Source organism: Neomonachus schauinslandi, chromosome 9 (genome assembly GCF_002201575.2).
Source record: "Neomonachus schauinslandi chromosome 9, ASM220157v2, whole genome shotgun sequence".
Taxonomy (NCBI): domain Eukaryota; kingdom Metazoa; phylum Chordata; class Mammalia; order Carnivora; family Phocidae; genus Neomonachus; species Neomonachus schauinslandi.
Genome location: NC_058411.1, coordinates 32,848,075 through 32,867,279, shown reverse-complemented (window position 1 = coordinate 32,867,279; position 19,205 = coordinate 32,848,075). Strand labels below are relative to the sequence as shown.

The 19,205-nt window shown below is 52.2% G+C and overlaps 1 protein-coding gene across 1 annotated transcript; it reads right to left on the bottom strand.

Moving 5' to 3' along the window:
• Nucleotides 1-248: 248 nt before the first annotated feature.
• TMEM229B (transmembrane protein 229B) lies at nucleotides 249-11,346 on the bottom strand. Its single transcript, XM_021679515.1, has 2 exons — nucleotides 11,216-11,346; nucleotides 249-765 (listed from the first exon to the last, which is right to left on the bottom strand). The coding sequence occupies exons 1-2, from the start codon at nucleotides 11,344-11,346 to the stop codon at nucleotides 249-251; spliced, it is 648 nt and encodes a 215-aa protein (XP_021535190.1).
• Between the last annotated feature and the right edge of the window lie 7,859 nt (nucleotides 11,347-19,205).

The following is a 19,205-nucleotide window of genomic DNA, read 5'->3' as shown; positions in this document are numbered from 1 at the left end:
TCCACAGACCCTTCCCAGAGTCCCTCCGCTACCTGCACCCCCGCCCCCCCACATCTGGCCCCGCCCCCGGCCCCACCCCCAGCGGAGGGTGCTGGGGTGAGGGGGGCATCGCGTATGTGTGGGCCCTAGGGGGCTGAGGCCGGTCCCCGGCCAGGGCTTGTGCTGTTCAGAAGATGTAACCCCACCAGCTTGGTACCTGTGTCCACCGGGTCCATGAGAGAGCCCCGGGCCCCACCCACCAGCCCCATTCAGTCTGTCTTGACGTGGCCGTTGGCCAGGGCCAGGCGGCCACTGGGCTCCCCGGGCTCGGCGTCCTTGTCAAAGCGGAGGCGGAGGGTGTTGCGGATGATGAACTTCTCCATGATGAGGGACCCGCAGAACCAGGGCACGGCGTACTCCAGGGTGATGAGGCCCATGAAGTCAAAGTCGAACTGGGAATAGTCCCAGGGGCAGGCATTGAACTGGCGCAGGATGAGGCCGGTGGTGAACTCCCATAGGTAGGTCCAGAGCGTGTAGATGAGGCAGCGCAAAAGCAGCGGGCAGCGGCCCCGCAGGCGCAGGTACATGCGCTCCACGATGAGGATGGAGGTGCCGTAGATGAAGAGCGCCCACACGCTCGTGACCCCCGGGAACTTCCAGTTAAAGTTCAGCACGAACTCCCAGGCCGCCGTGAACATCACCTCGCAGAAGTAGCCGTGGATGGCATACAGGTACCAGCGGGACAGCGCCGTCAGGGGCTCGGCGGACGCCATGCTGCCGAGCCGGCTGCTGGGACACAGAGGAGACAGGTGAGTAAGGGAGGGAGGGAGGGAGGGAGGGGGCCCCTCCTCCTGGCCTCCCATGCCCAGCCCAATTCTCTGCCGGGGCCAGGCTCCAGGGGATTCCAAACCTGCCTCTGCCGTTCTCTTGGGTGACCGGTCCTATTCTTGACCCTATTTCCTGTTCATTACTTTATTCCCTCTTCTTACCTTAGCCAGGTGGGCATGAGAAAGGAAGGGAAGAAACTTCAAAGTCCCACTGGCTTCCTCTGACCAACTCCACTCAAACGCTACTTGGAAGGAGGGCTCTCCTACACAGCCTAGACTTTTTTTGGATTACCTGTGGTCGAATGGAAGAGTTGGCTGTCCTGACCCACCAGTCACCTCCATTTCTAGACTGCCAGCTGATTTCTCATCAGGCCCATCCACTGGGGTCACCATCCCTTCCTCCACTTCCTCTCCGACAACTCCACCTCACTCATCTTTCTAAGCAACCTATCACATTTGTCTTGTGTGTGTGTGTGTGTTAACATATACTAACATTTACCATGTTAGCCATTTTTAAGTGTATAGTTCAGTGGCATTAAGGACATTCACGCTATTGTGCAACCATCCCCCCCCCCCCCCCCCCCCCCCCCCCCCCGTCCATCTCCAAAACTTTTTCATCATCCCAAACTGAAATTCCATACCCATTAAACACTACCTCCCCACCTCCTCCCCAGCCCATGGCAACCCCCATTCGACTTTCTGTCTCTCTGAATGTGACTACTCTAGTTACCTCATAAGTGGAATCACACAGTATTTGTCCTTTGGTGACTGGCGTCTTTCACTGAGCACAGTGCCCGCAAGGTTCATTCATGTTGTAGCCTGTGTCAGAATATCCTTCACTTTTTTTTATTGTTATATTAATCCCCATACATTACATCATTAGTTTTAGATGTAGTGTTCCATGATTCATTGTTTGTGCATAACACCCAGTGCTCCATGCAGAACGTGCCCTCTTTAATACCCACCACCAGGCTAACCCATCCCCCCACCCCCTCCCCTCTGGAACCCTCAGTTTGTTTTTCAGAGTCCATCGTCTCTCATGGTTTGTCTACCCTCCAATTTCCCCCCCTTCATTCTTCCCCTCCTGCTATCTTCTTCTTCTTCTTTTTTTTTCTTAACATATATTGCATTATTTGTTTCAGAGGTACAGATCTGAGATTCAATAGTCTTGCACAATTCACAGCGCTTACCAGAGCACATACCCTCCCCAGTGTCTATCACCCAGTCAGCCCATCCCTCCCACCCCAGCCCCCCACTCCAGCAACCCTCAGTTTGTTTCCTGTGATTAAGAATTCCTCATATCAGTGAGGTCATATGATACATGTCTTTTTCTGTTTGACTTATTTCACTCAGCATAATACACTCCAGTTCCATCACATCATTGCAAATGGCAAGATTTCATTCCTTTTGATGGCTGCATAATATTCCATTGTATATATATACCACATCTTTTTATCCATTCATCTGTTGATGGACATCTTGGCTCTTTCCACAGTTTGGCTATTGTGGACATTGCTGCTATGAACATCGGGGTGCACGTACCCTTTCGGATCCCTACTTTTGTATCTTTGGGGTAAATACCCAGTAGTGCAATTGCTGGATCATATGGTAGCTCTATATCCTTCACTTTTTAAGGCTGAATAATATTCATCCCTTTGTGATTGATCCATTTATCTATCTGTATCACATCTGCTTTATCCATCTGTCCATGAATGTTTGTTTCTACCTTTTGGCTATTGTGAACACTGCTGCTATGAACATGGGTGTACAAGCATCTGTTCTAGTCTCTGCTTTCCATTCTTTTGGATTTATATCCAGGAGTAGAATTGTTGGATCACATGGTGATTCCATGTTTGTTTTCTGAGGAACAGCCTCGCTGTTTTCCACGGCAGCCGCACCATTTTACACTCCCACCAGTAAGGCACAAGACTTCCAATTTCTCCACATCCTTGCCAACACTTGTTATTTTCTGGTTTTTTGATGATGGCCATCCTAATGGGTGTAATGTGGCAGCTCGTTGTGGTCACATTTGTCTTTAACCGCTCCATTAAGCGGGTTTGGGTGTTTGGTTTCAATGTTGAGAGGAAACCAGTGGGCTGACAGAGGAGAGAGCCTTCCTCTCTCCTTCTTATTCCCTTCCCCTCCTCTCTTCTAGCCCCACTGGGCTTTAAGGCCCCAAGCTGCTCCCCTGAAGGCTGGCCTGGCCCACAGACCTCGCTGCTCTTCCTTGCCCTCCATCAGTGACTGTCTGGATGACTCCCTTGGCCCTTCATCCAGCACCACCCTGTTTCCTGTTAGAAGGCACGTGCCCTCTGGATCCACCTTGCCAGCCTGAGTCCTCCCCGAGGGCAGTGCCTCTTTCGCACTCCTCTGTTCTGCAGCCTTGGCACAGGCCTTTCTGGGGCAGGCGCTCTCTAAATGATGCAGGTTTATGGGGGGGAGGGGGGGTTCAGGGCAGCATCAGGAATGGGAAGGCAGAGCATGAAAACACGAATCCCAGTGGACCCCAGGCTGGACACCTCTGTCAAGGTGGGAGAGGGGACAGAGGTTAACAGGAGGCACCTGCAGTCTGCCCACCTGTCTGGGAATCCCAGCCTCATCTTTGAGCTAAAGCAGACCTCGTCAAAAAAATACCCGCCCTGCCTCATCTTTGAGCTAAAGCAGACCTCGTCAAAAAAATACCCGCCCTGGTGCATCGCTTTGTGGTCTTCCAGACACTTTTGTTCACATTTTTGTCATTGGTTCTTACAAAATTAAGATTCATGCGAAGAAGGGCAGGTAGTTTTGCTCCCATTTTTTCAGAGAGACAGCTGGGGCTCCGAGAGAAGTGGGTTTGCCCCATATCCCAGGGCCGGGGAATGGATAGGCTGAGCCTAGAATCCACATTTCCTGATTTGTACTTCAGCATCCTTGGCCTGGCATTCAAGACTCTCCAGGACCTCACTCCAGCCTACTTTTTCAGCCTTCTCCTCACTAGCTGGCTCTCCTGGTTCTCCCCCCTGCCTCTGCAGATCCTGTCTGTCTGTTTCCTGTGCCTCTCCTCTCACCGTCTACAAGTACAAACCCAACCGCCAGGTGACCTTCAGAATCAAATTGTCTTCATCCCCACCGCCACAGCCCTCTTCCTCCCCTGAATAGACAGAGCACTTACTCTGTCTCGCTTTGGTCCAGATGATTTCCTGTTTCATTATGTTGATAACTTCCAGTCCCCATCCAGACATCTCGCCTGTGTCCGACACCTACGTATCCCACTCCTTCCTGAACACCTCCACCTAAGCGTCCTATAGGCACCTCAAACTCAGTATCTTTTCCCCAAAACTCGTCTTCCTCCTGTGACCCCACCCTGCACCCAGTGAGCAGCCAGAGGCCCCGGGGTCATTTTAGCTTCCTCTGCCGCATCCCCACCCAAACATGAGCTCCCTGAGAATAAGGAGCTTGTCTGTCTGGTTCAGCACTGCATCCCCGGTGCCTAGAACAGTGCCTGACACACAGCATTCAACTAAAAAAGACCTTTCTTAATCAGTTCATCACTGCTACATAACAGAGCATTCCAAAACTCAGCGGCTTAAATCAGCTCTCATTTATTATTACAGCCTGTGTGTCTGTGGGTTGGCGGATCTTGGCTGGCCTCGATCATGAGACCGCTGGTCGTCTGGGAGCTCTGTCCCATCCTTGGCTGGGGTGGCTCTGATCTACCTGTCTCTCGTCCCTGGCACACTTTCTCGTGGCTGGGGCAGAGGCACACGGACAAGCAGGCCCTACTGCGCCACGCTTTTCAAGACTCCGGTTAAGTCGTGCCCAGGAACATCTTACTGGTCCTAGCAAGTCCCATGGTGAAGCCGCCAAGTCAGCCATTACCTCCTGTCCTTTTCTACCACGTAACCGTTTTTGAAATCATCCCTTCTTCTTGACGCCCCTTTCTCATTGCTGCTGCTCTGCTTCAAGCCGTCGCCATCCCTTACCCGGATGCCCCCCGTCGTCGGCAGCTGGTCTCTCCCCGGCCTTTTCCTTTCCAATTCACTCATCACGCGAAGGAAGAGTGTATAGAAACAGCAGTCCTTCTAAAACACAAATCCGATGCTTCCCCCCACGTAAGGCCCCCTAGTGTGTCCTTACCATCCACACAGGAAGGCTCGAACCCCTAGGGACGGCTGGCAAAGCCCTTTGTGAGACATTTCTGCCTCAGATCGTGTGCTCTGGATCTTTGCATTACTGCGTTTGCTACCTGGGGTGCCCTTCCCAATTGCTACTGCCCCCATCACCCCCAGCCCCTGGCCCATGGCCCATAATCCTCCTTGGCTGCCCCGTTTGCCCACCTCTGCTCCCAGTTCACTTCTGTGACAACAGTTCTCACTCTGCACTAGTGGCCACTCGATGAACGTTTAATATGATGGTAAGAGAGGGGAAAAGCAGGATTCAAAACTGAATAATTAATATGGTTTTGATTTTGCAAAAGCATACATACATACAAATGTACAAAAAAGATTAGCCACCATCATCTCTGAATGGTGACATCACAAGTGATTTTTATTTCCTTCTTTAAACTTCTCTGTATAATCTAAAATCTTTTTCTAACAAGTTTGTCTAAACTTTTATAAAAATAAAATTGTATCTTAAAGGGGCGCCTGGGTGGCTCAGTCGGTTAAGCGTCTGCCTTCGCCTCAGGGCATGATCCTGGGGTCCTGGGATTGAGCCCCGCATTGGGCTCCCCGCTCAGCAGGAAGCCTCTCCCACTCCCCCAGTTTGTGTTCCCTCTCTCGCTGTGTCTCTCTCTGTCAAATAAATAAATAAAATCTTTAAAAAAAAAAAGAAATCTTTAAAAAAAATTGTATCCTAAAAACATTTGTTGTATGACTGTGTATTAATCATCTTTGTGTGCTATATATAGAAGATGCTCAACAAATTCACCAGACAAAGGAAGCTAAGGAAACCTGATGTCCTATAAAGTTCATGCAGGTCCTTCCCTCCTGAGCCATCACCAACAACAAACCATGATTCACGGGTTTGAATAGCATGAAATGGTTAAACTCAGGGGCTCCGGGTCCTAACTTCCTGGTCTCCCCCCTTGCCTTTTCCTTTCTGGTTTCCTGGTACCCTTCACCTGTAGGATGTAGGGTATGTTACCTGACCTCTCTGTGCCTCACTTTTCCTATAGGTGAAGTGAGAATAATAAGAGTAAGTACTTCTAGGGGTTACTGTAAGGATGAATGAGGTAACAGATAGACACCACTAAGATGACAGCAAATGCTCAAGAGAGGATGACTGCATTTCCCGCACAGAGCCAGGCTTCCTGGTCAGCTTCTCCCACTTCGAGCACCACCTCCTCCCTGAGGCTGCGTCATTCTGCCCCTGCTCTCACTAGCAGCCTTCCTTACTGAGCAGGTCAGGTCTTCACCTCCACCCAGAGCACAACCCAGCAGCCAAGCAAACCCGTGAAACCAATAACTGCACATACACCCCATGGGAGAACGAAGACTGAGCTGAGGAGAGGCAAGGGGAGCTCCCCGTTCATCCTATGCAGCGGCCTGACAGAACTGGTGGACTCCTCGGGTCAGCCCCCACCTTAATGCTGACTTTAAAGCCCTGCCCTCCTTGCCTCGTGGGCTCATCTCTAGACATGGCCGAGGATGGTTTCCCAGTCAGTAACAACTCAGGGGCTCCAGTCAGCCCCCTGGAGCAGGTGATTTGGAAGAGCTGGACTTCCAAACCCTATGAACAGAAGCAAGATGGAAGGAGCCACTGTTAAAGGGTGAAGGAGGGCAAGCTGTGGAACAGAAGAGAAGATCGGGGAGAAAGAACAAGGGGAGCCCAAGGACAGGATTCCATTTCTGGAATCTTCCATCCCTGGAAGAACAGGGGTAGGCAGAGGGGAAGCATACCTAGGCAAGGTCAGGCCCACGTCCGAGGGGTTGTGCCAGGAGAACACGCCTACTCCGCACGAGACAAACAGGGGAAGCTGGAAGTCCTGACTGGGGCAGGGAGATGGGAGCGAAGACAGAGAAAAGGGACATGAGACCGTGTCAAGAGCCAGGACGGCCACTCACACTGTGGTGGTAGAGACACTCATGAGAGGCCGCACTGGCTTGGCTGGATTTTCACAAAACTCCGCTCCCTGAACCCATGGCTCACACTCACAGGAGTGTTTAAACTCTGAGTTGGGATAAGCTCCCCCAGCCTCCCCTGGCCCCAGCCAGGCCTCCCCCCACCTGAACCCTTTGCTCCAGAGCCTCCCAGTACCTCCTTGCTCCGCACTGGGATCAAAGCCCTGCGGAGGCCTGCATCAGGAAGAACCAGCAGCTCACTGGACATCGGCCTCTTTCTCCTGCTGACAAACGCAACCATCCTGAGGACCATGACACAGAGAGAGGACAGCCGGGGAAAGAAAACTCAAGGTGAAGTAAAGAGGAGAGCATGGGCAAGGATGAAAACAGGAGAAAAGAATTTGGAGAGCTGGGGACGGTTTCACAAGCAGGATACCGGGGAACAACACTCAAGTACAAGAGCCCTCGTACTTGTTGATAAAAGGGCCTGTGAACACGGAGTTCCAGCAAAGGCGACTTGTCAGAGCAGGGCACTGCCCCTCCAAGGGGACAGATGATAGGTGACTGGCGGGGAGGGAGGGGGGGTTTCTGAGTCTTGCTCCCTAAGAGGATCTCACCAGCTCCTGGAACCTGCTGAGCTATTCCTTAGGCAGAGAGCAGAGCAAGTGGAGAGGGACGAAGAGAACGCCATAAAAGTCCACGACAGGCTGGAGGCAAAACCAGATGATTGCCTTTGGTGCTACCCCAAACTCCCATCTTGCCCCAGGAAGCGAAGGTACCACAACACAATGACTCTGGGAACTTCTGTCCAGAGGAGCGTCTTGCTAAAAAATCGGGATTCCCCTTCTCTGCAACTAGACGAGGCAGGCCTGCCTTCTTCTTTCACCTCATTTACTTCCCCATTCCCAGGCACTAAAATTGCTTCAGCTCCATGCTCTGAGGAGCTGCACAGCCCCCCTAGGGGGCCCCTGAGGGCAAGGCAGTGGGGGGACTCTGAGTCCAGTCTCCTGGCAGGCTCTGTACTGGGGGTGAGTGGAATCAAAGAGGGGTGTGCGCAGTGGCCCTAACATCTGGGTGAAAGATGCAAGGTCTGAAACTGTCCTGAGCTTCCTCGGTGGTTGTCGGGTTGGGGGCGGGGTGGGGTTGGGAGGAGCACACGGGCTTGCTTCAGGGCCAGAAGGGAAGCAAGTGGAGCTCATACCTGTGGTCACTGGCTAGCCCAGATGCCACAGAGTTCCACCCTCTTGCTATGGGCATCTCCCAGGAAAGTCCCCAGGGATGGTCCTCCCTCCACCTCCCAAGTCACAGGAATAATCGGGCACTCTTCCCAGCGCTTACCATGTATTAACTCAGATAATACTCAGGCCTATTTGATAGACAGGACAACTGAGGAAGAGAGAGGCTAAGTAATTACAGCTAGAAAAGGCAGAGCTGGGGTTCAAAACCAGCAAGTCTGGCTCCAGAGCCTTCTCAGCACCCTGCACTGCCCTTGAAGCTGACTACAGGCTCCTCTGTGGGCACCACCTTTTTCTGAGTTTCTGCTTTTAGAAGGCTAGTATGGTATATGGAGAGACAACAGGAAGAAAGAAGGACATGAGCTTCTAGATAGGTCATCAGGGAAGCTCAGAACTGGTGTCAGAGCTATTGAAGGCTCTCAGCCTATTCTGAGAGGCCAAGTTCTTTCTTGAGGCTGAGTTCTGGTCATCGCTGACCCTCATAGGACCACGGTGGCAACCACCACTGAGGGCCTCAAGGTAGGTGCCATTCAAAGACCTTTCACCAGGACACACGTTGCCCAGACCCTTCCTGACCGCCAGCCTGCCCCAGTGTGGCTGGGAATCTCAGAAGGCCCAGCCCTGCCATGCACATGCCAGCCAAGAGCAGAGACCAGCCTCACACTGCCCAGAGAGGCCCGGCACTTGGAGCATCAGCAGGCTGGAGAGGATTTTAGAAGGCCTCCAATGCTAAGGAAATCCCAGCTGGAAGGCACAGGGGGGCAAGCGGGCCTGGGGAACAGAGTCAGCTTGGCACAGAGGTTCACCAGGGCTCAGGCAGGGAAGGGCACCCGGCGGCAGGTGGGGCCCTCAGGCTGGGCATCCTGTGTGTTGCCCCCCTGCTCCCCCTCCCCCCGCAAGTTGCCTCTCTATTGTTATTCAGATTTCAGCTCAACCAGTCACCCCTGAGACCTTCTCCAAGTCTCCAATCCAAAATAGCCTCCCTGTCACTGACATCATCCAGTTTCGGTCCTCACAGCACTTTCACTTTCTGGTATTTTGCTCCTTGTCTGTTGTCTACCTCCCCCAACTAGAATGAATGTTCCAGGAGGGCAGGGGCTCTGTCTCGTTCAGTGCTGGGTGCCCAGTGCGTAGAACAGTGCCTGGCAATAAGACCTACTAATACCTGGGGCATGAATGAATGAATGAATGAATGAGAGCATGAATGGGCCCACACAGGGCAGGTATAAACACTGATGAGAGCACGTATAAACAACTAGCTGCCTCAGCCTTTCTCTGTTCTCTTTTCTTGGGAAATACGGTCTTTTTAAAATTTCAATTCTAACAATTTTGAAGATCTTTATTATTTTTCCTGATTATAAAAGTAACGTGCTCACACCTAAAATTTAAACATCACAGAAAAGAAGGACCTGGAGAGCAAAAGTCCCCTATCACCCCACCTCTTAGAAAAAGTCACTGTTAACGTGTGTTATGTATTCATCCAGATTACATTCAGTTTCACAAGAAGCAAATCCATGCATCATAGAAAGAAAAGGAATTCCTAATCCCACCAGGCTAGCAGCCACCATCATTTCTCTCTGGCCATATTTCTCATGTGTTTATTTTACAAGTTACTTTAATGTACTTATCCTGTAACCTGACATTTTCACTTAGTATATCATACTCATTTTTCCAAATTGTTATATTGCCTATGTTCTCACTATTACAATGGCGGTGTGATATTCCACCAGGTGGAAAACTATAATTTCCTTAACCTAGCTGTTCAACAAAAAGAGAGCAACTGTTTCCCATTTCCACTATTACCATGACACCACGAGAAACATCTTTTTTATGCCTCTAACAAAAGAATTCAGCTCTTTTCTTCTCTGGGACTATTTCCTAAAGAAAGATTTCTTAATGAATAATTCCAGGAGTGTGGTCACTGGACCAGAGGGTACAACAGTCCTAAGGCCGATGGTGGAGACTGCCCTGGGGAATTCTGCATGATGTGGGAGCTGGTCTCTGGTCTGAGTCACCGGGTACCCGCCATGGTCTCTGTGGCCATCTCTGCACCCCCACCCCACCCCCGCAGTTCAGGTGCACACTTCCTGGGCTACAAATCACCCCAACGACGCACTACTTGAAAGGCCCTCCAACCACAGACGATTTTGCAAGCCCAGGCTGAGGGAAACATAGATGCTAGGCCTGAGTGTTAAACTGTCAACCGGCAAGTTCTACCTAAAGCTGAGAATTACCTAGGTGCCCTTCTCCTTCCCTGCAAGCTCCTGCCTGGAATCTAAGGCTCTGGGTCCCCAGGGGCCAGCCCGGCAGCTCCCAAACAGCTTGTCCTTTCGCGAGTGCGAAAGCACCAGCTCTCCTTCTTTGTCTTCCAGGCGAGTGCTCTGCTGGCTGGTCCCTGACCCACAGTGGGACTGTCTGCCTTATGCAGACAACAGCCTTCAGGCTAGACAGACCTCTGGGGCTTGGGAAAGCAGCCAATCATCATGTTTTAAAGCACCATTAAGGAAAAGCCAGAGGCCAAGGCTGGAAAGAAAGGCCATATGAGGACAGGTGAGACTCCAGGGTCAGAGGTGGGGGGGAGGCGTTCTACCCGCAGCTCATCTAGCCTTAGGAGGAGACCCTCCACAAGCCAAAAGCAGCAGAAGACTTGCTCCTCTTGACCCCCTGGTGGCCACCTCCATAGCAGCTAAGGCACCGCAAATCCCACTCCTGCCAGTGCCCTGGATGCTCTCCCCAAGGCCACGTGAACCGCTCATGGCTCTGGGCAAAGTCTGGAATCCCAGATGAGATACAGTTCTCAATGCACAGAGGTAAAGCCTGAGGCCCAAAGCATCCACGAGCCTACAGATAAGAAAGGGAATGTGGGAAGATGTCATCTCCTGTGTGCTGGGTGTCTGACATCACTCATTCAGCCCATCTGGGTCGGGCACATATTTCAGAGGCCATGTGGCTCTAAGATGGCTCCAGCATGCGGAATGACCTGAACCTGCTGGGCACTCCCCTCCTACCCTGGAACTACAGCCCTCTGACAGGCCCTCGGACAGAACACAGGCTCAGAACTGGAACCTCCAAACCTGGGTCCGTGCCCCTGCGGCAGGGAGGGCTGGTGATCCCTGCGGAGCCTGTCACGTACTCACTTATCAGACCTCTGAGTGCACGGCTCAGAACAGACATCAGGATCGCTGTGCAGGAGTGTCCCGGGTTAACCTTTGTCCCAGTGCCTGGCTGGGCCTCAGTGCCATTCTCAGCAGTGGGGGCAAGCATCAGCCCCAGGGCTCAGCTGATCCTTGGCTGGTGGGACGGAGGCTTCCATGTGTCCCTGGGAATAAAAAAGGAGGCGTTCATTACCTTCCGCTGCCCACCAGGCCAGGGGGAGAGGGAGCCTCAAGGTAAACACCACAATTGCCCAGGCTCCGGGCTCAGCACCAGGCAGGCATCCCACCCAGGCCACTGAGGCCCTCTCTTGGATCCTACACCTCCTCTGTGCAGTCCTGCTTGCTCAGGTCTGGTTAATCCGGCAATGACAGTCTGGGATGCGTCCCAGGCAATTCACACATGGGGCTAGGACTTAGGGCTTCTTGCACTGAGAGTAAATGTGTGCACATTTGTAAATCTGAGAGGGGGTATAATTTTAGACTCCAATGCCTTTCTCATTTAGCTTCAAATTACACTCTCACCTTCGCCCTGCAGTAGCTACATCTGCTCTCAAGCGTGGTCAAGAACCTCACAGAAGGCACATAACGTAAGAAATGTGTCATAGCATTTGGGGAGTCGAGCGCAGCTACACACAGAAAAACAAGCACACCAACAAAATGTGTGCGAGACCCTCTCCCCACAATTCCACCACCCTAATATTTATTTCACTCTATTTTATCACTACTCTTGTTAAGGCCCTTCCTGTTAACATCAATAACCGACCACAAGCTGATATAAATCTGACTTTATGATGCCCCTGGCTACATACACATTTTTAATATATCCCTAAGATTTGACCATTTGATAAAGATTCTGACTTTAACGTGAAGGTCCTGCAGCTTCTCTGAAAACCCCTTGGATGCAGCACCATCTGCACGAGCCCAAGGACAGAGCTCAGGTCAGGCTCGGCCCTACAGCGGGACAGGGGTGGAAGCTGCCCACCCTCCAAGCAGGGTCATCCATGGAGGCGCCACCCCAGCAGGTGCCCACGACCGGCTTCCTCCATCCCCGCCGAGGAGAAGCGAAAGGGCAGGAGTTGGGACCTGAAATTCACTGTATGCATATGTGTTTGTGGCCCTGGAGGGTGCATCCCCCCAGGGCCCCCCCCCCCCCCCCCCCCTGAGACCGGTGAAGGATGAGAGCAAAGTGCAATGGGCTGCTGAGCTTGGCCTGGCCCTCCCCGGCTCCTCCCCAAACAGGAGCCTTAACCTGCCCCACCTGTCCATCTTCCCCCCTTCTCCCAGCCTTCCTGGCCAGACCCCTTACCTCAAGGAAAGGGCTTTAGTGGGGCATGTCCGACACCCCCTCTACCCCCAGCATCACCATGACCTGTACCTGGGGAGTTCAATCCCACCCCCAGGCACTTCCCTTTCCCTGGGCCCTAAGTGGGCCACATCAGCAAGCACAAGACAAAAGAGAAAGAGAAACCAAAGCCCACATCCTGGTAGCACAGCCTGTGCTCTAGTCAGCCCTGGGAGCCCGCTGCTGGCTGAGGGGCCCCCCTGGCAGATGAAGCCACTGCAGTCCGAACAGGCTCCCTTCCGAGGCCGGCCTGGCACTGGACACCTCCTGCTTCCGGGTCTGCAGGCTCTTCCCCCAGGGAGCCAGTGGGGGCTGGACGAGGAGGCGATCGTCCAGCAGGAGTCCCACCTCTGCCTCTAAGTGCGCAAGCTGTCCCCAGCCCCCTCTGACACTCCCTGGCCCCTGAGAGCAGGCCCCTGGTGTAGATGGCATGAGGCTCCTTTGTGGACTGCAGGGCCTGAGCTCGACGTTTCTGGAGCACAGCAATGTGTGAAGAGCCCTTATAGCAACTAACGTGGGCAGAACTTACACTTTTTTGAGTATATCATCTCTCACGATTCTCCCAAGACTCCTGCAGAGAGGGCAGGAATCATCCCCCCCCACCCCAGCCCCACCCCCCATTTTAGAGATGAAAACACTGACTCTCGGGACATTAAGAGATTAGCCAAATCTATACATTTGACTCAAACCCTGGTCCTCGGGCTTCAGAGTCCCCCTCTCCCCACACCGCATGCCTTCAAGCTGCTTTCCATGCGCCTGCCTGCGTGCACCTGTCTCCTTCACTATCATCTACTTAGTCGGTTCTGTAAGCGGCTTATTTGTAAACAGACAGCCTCAGTCTGTCCATCCAGCTTCATCAACAGGCCCCGGGGGCTCCTCTGAGAACCTGCTCCCTCCTCACTCCTTTGTGAGGCCATCCTCCTAAACCCCCAGCTAGTCCATCACTGATGTTCCCACAGGACTTTGAACATCCTTGCCCTGAAACATCATGTCCCGTCTGAAAGTTATTATTGTCAAAAAGGTTCCCCCTCCACACGGTGAATTCCTCAAGACCAGGGAATTTCTTTTGGATGGATGGACAAGCCAACTTGAGAAGGGTCCAGCCAAAAATTCTTGGGTGATTGCACTATCCAGTGTTATTAACTAAACAGGGATGTCTTGCATTCTTCCCTAATCTTTAGGCCAACGTCATGAAAGGGCTGTCTCCCACAAAGCACCATAAATGTGGGTTTCCAGTGGCAGGGCTATCTCTGCAAATGAGGGAAGAAAGGAGGATGCTCGCTCTCCTTCTCCCACCTCCAAGAGCCATCACCTGGACCGCGAGGTGTGGATAGATGAGGGGGTTCCTTGGGTCCGGGCAATACAGAAGACGTGTCACCCGAGGAAGCGTCCCAGGCGTCCCCGGAGAAAGTGCAGGCTCCTACGTGGGCAAGGGGCCAGGCTCGGGCTCAGGTCAGAGAAAAACAATGCCTATTCTGTTATTTCTGCAACGTGTTGGCACTCTCAAAAGGCACATCCAGTTTTCTTGCACAGAGCATTCGTTGCCCGGAGAGGTTTAACCATCAGCGGCTGGCAGGAAATTCCCTCTGTATCATTCTCTCCCCTCCCCTATAACTATTTAGGGTAAGCTGGGCTTGCGGGATTGAATCTCCACTTCTCTGACCAGAACCTAAAAACCAAACCTGCCCCCACTCTCCCCGCAATCTCCATGGCCCAGAACCTAAGCCAGGAAGTGGCAGGCAAACGCCATCCCTTCTTCCCCCACCCTCCCCTCTTCCTCAAATCTCCCCTACCCCAGGTGCCCACAAGTAAAGAGGAAATGCCCCCAGGACCCACTGGGGGAGCTCTCTGATTACTCCAAGTGCCCTGGTTCTTCCCACAAGACCCCGAACCACTGCTCTTACTTGTTCTGTAGTAAAATCAACCCTGAACACAAGTGGATTTGGCAACTTCCCAAGTGGAGAGACCATGCGAAGGTACAAATGCAACGGGAATTCCAAATCCCCCCAGGGGAAAGCCTGTGTCCGCTCAGCTCCCCTTGGGAAGCAAGGAGCCCCAAGCCCTTGGGCCTGACTGGCATAGGGAAGATTGGTGGAGACAGGAGACAGACCGCCCACACACTCCATTTGACCCCGTCCTTCCACGCCATGCCCCCTCATTTTGGGATCTGGGTTTCTCTGCCAGCCGGGCAACTCTGCCACTCTGTCTTCTGTCTCACCTGCGGGCTACTCTGTCCTGTCACCCTCCTCTCCTTCCTTCCTCCTCCCATCCAGCCCCTCCTACCTTACGCGCCTTTCTCAATGTCCCCTTCTGAACAAACCCAGACCACCCATCCCCTCCACCCTGGAGGGTGGTCTCTGGCCCTGTGCCCCGTCCCTTTCCCTCCCATCCTACCCCCGGCACTGGGTAGCGGCCGCTTGCTGCCTGAAAGGCTGGACAGCTGCTGGGCTCCCTAATTCGCCGCCTGGCTGCCTTCCCAGAGGAAGGCCTGTGTTACGGTAAAGAGCTGAGCTGCCGCCCCTCCCCTTCATCAATAATCCCCTCTGCAGATCCCAGCAGGCGGCCGCTGAGGGGCCCTGGAATCCTGGTCACGTGAGACCAGCAAGGCTCCTCCTGGCAGCTGCCAAGGGACAGACCTTGGCCTCACAGCCTCACCGACTAAGTGACCAGGAATTTATGTATTCGGGCTCTCCCCATCACTGCCCACGTCCCCAGGCTGTGGCACAGGTGGCGCCAGCAGCCCACACCTTTGGAGCGATGGGACACTGCTCCGTTGTCGCCTCAGCAATGGAGGCAGAAAAAAGGCCCCCCGGGTCTTTTGGAGAATAAGCCTGGGCTCCCTGAACAGCACGACACCCAGGGCCCTGCTTTTCCCAGCTTTCTACAGCCAAGCCACCCCAGAGATTTCTAAACAACCAGAGACCTCATCCAAGACATCCTGTGGAGGCTGATTTGTTTATTCAAGGTGCTGTATTCCAGTGGTCAACAAATATTGATGGGGCACTTGCTGAAGGTCAGGCACTGAACTGAGTGTGAACAAGACAATGTTCCTGCCCCCTGGGAGCCCACATCCCTCTGGGGGAGACAGACAATAAAGCTCCTTGACTTACTGGAATGTCCGATAGCAGGCCACAAAGAAGGGGAAAGGCCAGTGCAGACAGAGAAACTGGATGCTAGAGGGCAAGTCTTAAACTTCTCTAAGGAGGTAGCGTTTCGGCATAGATCAAAAAGGATGCAAAGCAGCCTTTCAAAGAGCTCTGGAAAAAGCATTCCAGGCAGAGGAACGGTAAGTGAAAAGACCCTGAGGGAGGAGCGAGCTAAAAAACAAGTTTGAGGGGCGCCTGGGTGGCTCAGTCGGTTAGGTGTCTGACTCTTGATCTCAGCTCAGGCCTTGACTTAGGCTTGTGAGTTCAAGCCCCACCTTGGGCTCCATGTTGGGCATGGAGGCTACTTTATTTTTTTTTTTTTTAAGATTTTATTTATTTATTTGAGAGAGAATGAGATAGAGAGAGAGAGAGGATGAGAGGGGGGAGGGTCAGAGGGAGAAGGAGACTCCCCGCTGAGCAAGGAGCCCGATGTGGGACTCGATCCTGGGACTCCAGGATCATGACCTGAGCCGAAGGCAGTCGCTTAACCAACTGAGCCACCCAGGCGCCCCTGGAGGCTACTTTAAAAAAAAAAAAAAACAAGTTTGAGAAAAGCAAGGCCAGCGCAGCTAAAGTTGGTGTAATTACGGGGTCAAACATTCCCTGCCCCTGATGGCAAAAGTCATCTGGTGGTCTCCACGGGGCCAGCTGGGCCAGGGCAAAGCCCCAGTTGCCAAGGAAACATGCCCCCGGACCTGGAGACTCCCCAGTGGGCAGAGCTGGAAACTGCGGGTCCAGTCAGCTGTTTGGCAATGCCCTTCTTAATAAAGAGAGGGAAAGTAAAATCTTTTGACCTGTGGTCTGGAATTTCCATCTGCTTCTCATCAAAAGAATCGAAGTAACTTTACTAGGGCCTTCTCTAGCCTGAGTGTTCTACTTTAACAAGAAAGTCAATGTTCCTTTTTAACTCCAGCTAGCTTAAGTTTTCTGTCACTTGGAATCAAGAAAATCCTGACTAACACAGGTGATTTCCCTGCATCTGGATCATACCTCTTTGGCATGAGAATCACGTATCTGAGTGCCAACTGCCCACCTCTGCCGCCATGCAAACCGGTGGCTCTGCCCTTGCAGACAGTGAGGAGCAGAACTGAGAATAAGATAGGTCAGGTGCCTAGCAAGCTGCGTCCATCTCAGCAGGATGTCTATAGCTCTGGAGGTTCCAAATCTCCCTTCTGGATGCTGCCCAGACTTTGTCATTTCTCCTTGATTCACGTGACCCTTGCAAGCAACCTAGCACACCTTGATTATCTTCTAGAAAGAGGACATGAGAAAACTAGAAGCCGGGAGGTGAGGCCTAAGCCAAGAACAAGTAATACACAACTAGATTGTTTTTCTACAAACTCCAGAACAGCACTGTCCAATTTGATAGACACTAGCTACATGTGGCTATTTAAATTTTAATTTTAGGGGTGCCTGGTGGCTCCATCAATTAAGTGTTCAACTCTTGATCCCAGCTCAGGTCTTGATCTCACGGTTATGAGTTCGGTCCCTGTGTTGGGCTCCATGCTGGATGTGGAGCCTACTTTAAAAAAAAAATTTACAAATAAATTTTAATTTTAACTTCCTAAAAATGAATAAAATAAAAAATTCTGTCCCTCAGTTGGACTAGCCACATTTCAAGTGTTTCATCTGAACGGACACCCCTGCCCTCCCTCTCTTCCTCAGGCTCAGCCCTAGTTAACCATTGTGAGATGGAAGGGGCGGGGGACCGTGAACTCTTGTTCCATGAAAGTCTCTGTCTGCTGTCTGAACAGTGACTTACATGATTTACATCCAAGAGCCAGGAGAGGCTCTTGGTGGATGAGGCCAGCCCCTGGGTCTCTGGCTATAACTCAGTCTAGGGGTGCTGCTTGGAGTGTTTAAAAGGTCCAGACCATTTATTAGGCACCTCCTGTGTGCCAGGCAGTTTCCACACAGGCCATCCCATCGATGCCCCTCACAAGTCTGTGAGGCACACATTAACTCGGATTTACTCAGGAGGCAAGCAAAGCTCAAAGAAGTTCAACAACAGCTAGAAAATGGGAGGGCCCAGGTTTTTACCAGCACTTTCTTCTCTTACAACAGTCACAAGAGATGGGGATGTATGGACAGGAAATAGGGGACTTCATTTACCCACAACAACGGGCCACCCACAGTTGACAGTGGGTGCTCATGGTGGACAGTCTCATGTGAGCTGCCCCTCCTAGCCTACTCAAGTCCACCCAGGGGCTTGGGAGAGCTGCCTCCAAGGGTCTGCCCATGAAGGCCCAGTTACTGAAAGACATCACATCAAAACCACAGGAAGGCCACACTACAGAGGACAGATCTGAGGTGGTAGGGGTCAGAACCCAGATATGTGGCATTTCTCCTGGGCAAAGAAGGGAGGGGCATGATAAAATGTTGTTATAGAAAACTATACAAACCACGAGTTCCTTATCCTTGCATCCCCGTGTCCTGGATAAAGCATACGGTAGGGACTCAATATCCAAGTGCTGAATGGGGGACAGGACAAGGTGCAGGTCCTCCATGAGTGAGGAGGCCTGGCCAAGAGGAGCCTGAAGGGCAGAGACGCTGGGGGAAAAGATGGGAATGAGGTGTTCTGAGGGAGCCGTGATGGTCTCCGTCTGCTCTACATATGACCCAATCCGAATGTCCCCTTCATTTAAGTAATGGCCCAGAGGGCAGGCCCCCATACACCAGACTGGGTCCCCACTGCAGCTGCCAGGCACTTCCACCATGAGTGTAAACCCAGCAGCCCTGACCCCTCACTCGGCCTCTCACTGGACAGCTCCATCTAGAGTGAAAACACCGAGCCTTGCAACATGTTCAAAATATGGCTCCAAACAGCACTTAGGCAAGAGTAATTAAAGGGATGTTATCACAGTCAGTCTCTCATTAGCCACGTAATTAGACTGCTGAAAATAATTAACATTCCTTTTGACAAAGGAAACAGAGGACCCATTACATCCATTAGGACAGCCTCAAACTAGCCTGAGGAAGGCTGAGAAGAGAAGTCATCGCCTCCCAGTCCTGCACAGGACAGAGTCAGCATCTGGTAACCCAGACCTGGTGGTGAGTCCTGCCCCGGCCGGGATGCCCCCAGCTATGTATTATGGATAACAATAACATGCTCGCACATACTCAGAGAAAAAGCCCTTGAAGGAAATGCATGACTGTATCAAGACAGCAGGGCTGGGGCATATGCCTGCCTCCCCCGTGGCCCCAGAACATGACAGAAGAGACATTTTCTAGGAAGAAGAAATCCATTACAGCACCAGAAAACAAGAAGGAATGACATGGGCTCCCTGAAGATGGTAAGATGGTAAGGTAAAAGGAAATCAACCGGAGAAACCACAACCCCCCAAAATAAAACCATGAAAACAAGTAATCACAATAATAATCCTAGTAACTGGCGCTCATACAGTGCACATCTATGGCAGACACCAGTCTAAGAACTTTGCATGCATGATCTCATGTGACCCTCACATACAGGCCATTATC